The sequence below is a fragment of the Trichechus manatus genome, unplaced genomic scaffold, assembly GCF_000243295.1.
Source record: "Trichechus manatus latirostris isolate Lorelei unplaced genomic scaffold, TriManLat1.0 scaffold00038, whole genome shotgun sequence".
Classification (NCBI taxonomy): Eukaryota; Metazoa; Chordata; class Mammalia; order Sirenia; family Trichechidae; genus Trichechus; species Trichechus manatus.
Window position 1 is genome coordinate 12,776,583 of NW_004443974.1, and position 5,917 is coordinate 12,782,499.

General features: G+C 53.5%; 1 protein-coding gene across 1 annotated transcript in view; it reads left to right on the forward strand.

Moving 5' to 3' along the window:
* URM1 (ubiquitin related modifier 1) overlaps positions 1 to 3,755 on the forward strand; it is a 17,222-nt gene extending 13,467 nt beyond the window's left edge. Inside the window, exons 3-5 of the mRNA XM_004375719.2 lie at positions 1,267 to 1,348; positions 2,892 to 2,940; positions 3,301 to 3,755. Coding sequence (XP_004375776.1) covers positions 1,267 to 1,348; positions 2,892 to 2,940; positions 3,301 to 3,369 — 200 coding nt within the window. The 3' untranslated portion in view covers positions 3,370 to 3,755. The remainder of the gene's footprint in view (positions 1 to 1,266; positions 1,349 to 2,891; positions 2,941 to 3,300) is intronic.
* The last annotated feature ends 2,162 nt before the right edge of the window (positions 3,756 to 5,917 follow it).

Consider the following 5,917-nt stretch of genomic DNA (forward strand, 5'->3'; position numbering starts at 1 on the left):
TGTGTGTGTGTGTCTGTGTGTGTGTGTGTCTGTGTGTGTGTGTGTGAGAGAGAGAGACACGCTGCCGAGCCTAGACTGGGAGCAGAGCTGTGGGTGACCTACACCTCTCCAAGCATCCTTACCTCTGCCATACTCCAAGACTCTGGCCTCTAGGCAGGAAAACCATAGCCTGGTTCCTTCTCCAGCTTAGCCCCTGGGCTTTGTCTCAGCCATGGCTCCAGGACAGGATGCTCTTCTGAGACACTAACTCAGGATAGGGACTGGTTAACCGCAAGCACCTACTGGCTTCTCTGAGCTGGTTGTCTTCTCAGGCTTTCAGTGCTCAAGTCTCTGAGAGGGAAGGAACTCCAGCAATTTCAGGAGAATGGCCTGTTTGAGAAGTGTATAGGTTGAGAGCCATAGGCTTCGAGGAGTTTATGGAACCAGATCCGAGTGTGCTGTGGCCTGGGAGCCCTGATTCTGGGAAGGGAGTCCTTCAGTCCAAAGAGAGGTAACCCCAGGGGCAGGCACCTCTGAGCCTCCACACCACGTAGGAAGAGACCAGTGGCTGTCTCAGAACCACAAGGAGGCAGATGTCGAGGTTCTGCTGAGCAGGAGAGGCCCTTTCGACCCTCAGTCACTTACCTCTCCAGGGAGAGTTTTCAGCAGCCCTAGCTTCAGGGTGGCCGCCCCAGACCTGGAGGGCACCGAGAAGGGGGGAGTAGTGGAGCAGCGATTTGTCAGCATCACTGGTGAAGGAGCCTGTCTCCCTCTGTCAGAGGAAATTAACTGATGCTATCAGCTCAGCAATTGTTTTTCTTCCCTCACAAAGGGAAATGTATGCAGACCCCTCCAAGAGCAGAGCTGAATCCTCCCCATCTGGGACTGGCTGGAGAGATAAAGGTGGAGGGGGCTTTTCAGGGCCTCTCAGAAGCCTATCTGTGGCAGTTTCAGACCACTGGGGGTCTGTCTCCCAACCTTTCAGGTGTGACAGTTCCTCCTGCTGTCTGCCTTGAGTCCCCTTCCTATAGGTAAATGCCACCACCTCGTCTTCAGGCCTTCAGCATTGCTAGGTGCCACTTTTCTCTGAAGACCTCTCTGGAAGGTCACTGGCCTCTCCTAACCCATGTCCTGACCTTGGGAATCCACAAGTTCATGGGCCATTACAGCCTGGTCCACAAGAAGCCCTCTGAGCCCCATATTCACTTCCTTCTGGTCTAGGCAAGACTCTGGGGACCAGAAATCATTTAGGGTTGACAATAGTTTGTCCTGTGCCTTCCTTTCCAGGGGACATCCGGAACCTCCTTGTCTGGATCAAGAAGAATTTGCTAAAAGAGCGGCCAGAGTTGTTCATCCAAGGAGACAGTGTGTGAGTCCCTTTCTTCCCTTCCCTCAAGAGGCTGGGGGTTGGGGGAGGGAACGATGTTTGTGCTGTTATCCTTGGGCTCATCCCCAGCCTTCTCTAAGTTCTGTCTTCCCCTCACCTCTCTGCGGAAACAGCTTCTGTCCAGCTCTGTCTTAGGTCTAGTTCAGTTTTCTTGTTACCACACTGGACTGTTGGGGATTTTTAAAAAGCCCAGATGAAAGGAAATCAGTGAATTTCTAAAAAAACTTGGATTCAGCCTTCTGGTGGCCTCAAATTTACTGTGGAACCTTAGGCAAGTCACTTCCTTTCTCTGGGCCTCAGTTTTTCTCTCTGTACAGTAAATACTAAGAAGATGATGCTGCTCATCCCTCGATAGTCTATGTCAGTACTGTCCAATAGAATTTTCTGTGATGATGGAAATGATCTGTATCTGTGCTGTTCAGTATGGCAGCACTTTGCTACATAGGGTTATTGAGTCCTTGAAATGTGGCTAGTGTGACTGAGCAACTAAATTTTTTATTTCATTCTAATTTAAATGGCCACATGGGGCCTGTGGCTACCATATTGGACAGCGCAGGTCTAGGATTCCATGGAGTCAGCGTGTGCAGGCATGCATGTTTGCGTGCCCGTGCACACACACACACACACACATTTGTGCTCACTGTGGACACCCCTATCCCTAGCCCAAAACTTCTATACCTGTCCCAGGCGCAGCCCAGCCTCCTAGGAGAGGAACCAGGTTCCATGCACCAAGAAGTCTTTATTTCTAAAACAAGACCAGCCTAATATGTAAAAAAAGGTGGGCAGAACTGTCGTGGGACATGTTCACCTCCCTGGAAGCAGAGGTCACCAGCAGGCCCTGTGAGCAAGAGCTGCCTTCCAGCCCCTGGTTCAGGTCATAGTCTAGCAGTCCTAGTGGCCCTCCCCCAGGAACAGCAATGCTCCTTGGGCCACTGCCAGCAGGAGCCAGGCCAAGCTGCCCTTCCAAATGTTGGCCCACCCTGCCCATGCCAGACAGGGCTGCTTTAGAGCATTCAGGTGCTTGGTGCCACTGGCAGCCTCCTGAGCCAGAAGAGCCAAGATAGCCTGCACTCCAGGATGGGGATGCAGGAAGCCTAGAAGCCAAATCTCTTCATTTCTAGGGCCAAGGAGAGTGCAGTCAGACCCCTGGAGTGATACGCTGCTGCTGCTGGTTACCATGACACACATAGAGGCAGGCACGTGTCTCCCAAGTGTCATCGCATCTCTTCCTCACACAGACTTAGTGAGGAAGACACTATAAATTAAAACACACTGTTTTATGACGAGGACACTGACCATCAGAGAAACAAAGTTTCACTCCTGGTTCCAAAGAGCACAACTATCTGAACTGGTTTCCCTTAGATGCATACTGTAGCCTCCACTTCCTGGGAGATCTTTAACTAGCACCTCAGGAGGAAACGCTCCCCACCACACTCCCCTTTGGCCCAAGGAGTCTAAGCCTCTCTACTCCTGTGACCACCTCCTGCCCTTTTCTCCCTGCTACTCACCACCCTCTTCCCCACAGGCGGCCAGGAATTCTGGTGCTGATTAACGATGCCGACTGGGAACTGCTGGTCAGTACCTTGGGACACCCTCCCCCAGCCTCTACCCTCACTTCTTCAGCAGGAGAGCCTTGGGCCTCTCATCCGGCCCACATGGGGTGGCTGGGTAATCCTCTGCCCCACTCCAGCCCCCAAACTGAGGCGACTCAAGACTCCCACCCTCAAGCAAGGAAGGAATGGGTTGCTGGGGGAAGAGGTAAGCTCTCCATCCCAGAGCTTTGCAGGTTAACATATAGGGTACCCATTTTTCTGATAGATTCTAGCTTTCTCTCCCAGAGCAGCCAGGCACTGCCCCCCTCCCCTCCCAGTATCTGGGAGAGAAACTGGAGAAGTGCCCCTGACAGTCTCCCTCTCCTTTTTCTCCTGGACCAGGGTGAGCTGGACTACCAGCTTCAGGACCAGGACAGCGTTCTCTTCATATCCACGCTACATGGAGGCTAAGGGCCCCTCTCTGTGCCTGGGCATCCTTGGAGTGGGGAGAACAGAACAATCAGACGTCCCCTTGGGCCCTGCTTCCAGATCTCATGTCCCCCTTGGCTGCTTTCTTCCCGGCTGGGCTGTGTCCCCTGAGCTCTCTCCAGGCAGGGAAAAGAGGCCAGGTGCTAAAAATGAGACTTTCTCTGGCATGTGAGCAGGGGAAGGCAGGCAGGTGCCCGAGCCCAGCACTCCTTCTCCCAGCAGCTGAGGTGGGAGGAGGGTGTCCCTCAGGTTTATCAGGAGTGGTGGGGACTCTGTGGCCAGGTTACCCAGCTGCACTGGGGCCTAAGAAAAAGCCCTGCTCCCTCCACTCCTGTGACTCAGTCTAAGAGTGGAGTGACCGCTCTGCAGGCCACAGTGTCTCCGTGGGGGAAGATGAGTGGACCTGAAGAGCTGATGGAGGCCACTCTCTTCTCAAAGATCAGAGGAGTCTCTGCCTCAGTTTCCCCATCTGGACAGCAGAGGGCTCTGCCTCTCCCCCACTGATACCATTATGGGACCCCAGCTGGGGTCCCCTATTCAGTACTGACCCTCCCCCCCCCCACCTAGCAGCTGCTCTTCCAACCACACCCCTCCTCCTGCTCCCCCCACCCCCAGCCCTTGACCCTGGCTGGCCTCCCCCGTACACAGGCCACCAGATGGGCTCCTGAGACCATCCCCCAGCAAAAGGCTGCCTGCCACTCATCCTGCTGGGTAGGGAGGAAGAGAGAGTAGTCTAAACTTTGGACCAGTAAGTAGAGTCCTGGAGGGTTCAGTGTGCCTCAGTTTCCTCCTCTACAACAACGTGGATATTTATAATTATAAATCAGCTCGTCTGATACCTGATGGTACAAGTGTAGACTATCTCCCTTCCCACATCCTTTCTGGAAGCAGGATGGGGACAGACAGTGCTGGGTAGGCAGGATGATTTGCCCCTCCTCCCTCCATCCCTTCTGGAAGTCTGGGGCCTCAGTGCCTGCAACAGCTGGCCTTGGGCAAATAAAAGACTAGGTTGTTTACTAGCCTTGCTTGGAGCTTCATCCTTAGAAACAGGCGGGCACCCCCACATTCGCCAGTCATGGTCTCTGGTGCAACCTTCCTGTCCTCAGCCTAGGGCTCTCAGAGCTGCCCTTCACCCTGAAAGAGGGCAGGGGAGTTGCAACCCTAATTATCCAGGAGGGGGTGGTCTGGTAGAGACGGGACAGCAGAACTGGTTTGTGCTACCCGGCCGGCAAAGGCCAAGCTTAGTTCCACCAGCTGCAGCCAGCAGTCTCAGAACCCAGAACGGGGGTGGCATAGATGAAGCTGCTGAGCCTCTTCCCTTCCCATAACCTGGAGAAAAAAGCTTTGTTTGCTGGAGAGAGATCTCAGAAAAATTAGAGTGTTAACATCATCCCGCTCAAAACGCTGCTTTTCATTAAATGTCAGTAATTTAAGGTGGAATTTCTCTCACCCTGTGGAGATGAGAGTGCCAAATGGTTGTTCCAGCAGTACTGGGGGGCACATGGTTCTCAGGGCTTAGAGGACAGATGACCCCCTTGCTGGTGAGCTGCTCTCCAGCACTGCTGTCAGTGGAGGCCCTCTGGTCATGTGTGCGGGTAGGGGCGGCCATGTTGGGACCTGGGTAGGAGCTGGTCTGGGTGCGAATTTGGGCCAGTGTTGGGTTCTGAGTGCTGTCCAGAAGAGCTGTATGACCAACCCTAACTAGGTGCTGAGGTCAGCATCTCCACGTTAGGGAACAGAGCGGGGATTTGAATGACTTCCCTTATGGCCACGTTTTAGAGGGTCAGCCTGTTGGGATTCTTGTAACCTGGAGGTCCCCCCTGCCTCTGGCCCTCTTAAGCTGCCTCTGTGGCCCCTAGCCCCATCTGGGATATCTGGTTCTGAAAATCAAGCACTAGGATGCCTTTCCCTCTCACTGCATGCAGGAGTGGTGGAGGGAGATGCGGGATATTCCTTCCCCCTGTGTGGTACCCCAGTTAATGCTGAGAGTAGGGCAGGAGGATGTCCTGGGAAAACCCGGTTCTCAGCGCAGTTGGGGATGTGTGCCCGGTGGCTGAAATTGGTAAGGGCCAGGTCACTCAGGACTGTTTCAGGTCATTTTTAGACATAAGCCGGGGATGGAAAGGGGTCAGAGACAGGTGATCCTCAGCCACAGCAATTCCGAACTGCCCCCTCCCCCCTGGCAACTCCAGTTGAGTTGGCCCCTGCTCTTGAGGAAATAAAAGAATAAATAAACCCCACTATCTCCGAAGATTTTTCTTTAATGAAAGGGATTCATTTGTCCAAGTTCTATTTCCAAAGACAAGGCGACTGCCAGGCTGGAGCGCATCATTCCCGACTCTTCTCTGGCTTCGGCCGTGGCTGGAGACTCAACCCATCCTCGGTCGGAGGGGCTGGCGGGAGGGTTCGGTTTGCTTGAGGATTTAGGGGTTGGTTTATGCTTTTTTTTTTGTTTTGGGGATATTGGTGAGGGGATAGATTAGAACCGATTCAAAACGAGTTAGCGAGCATATTCCGCTGGCATCTTCTT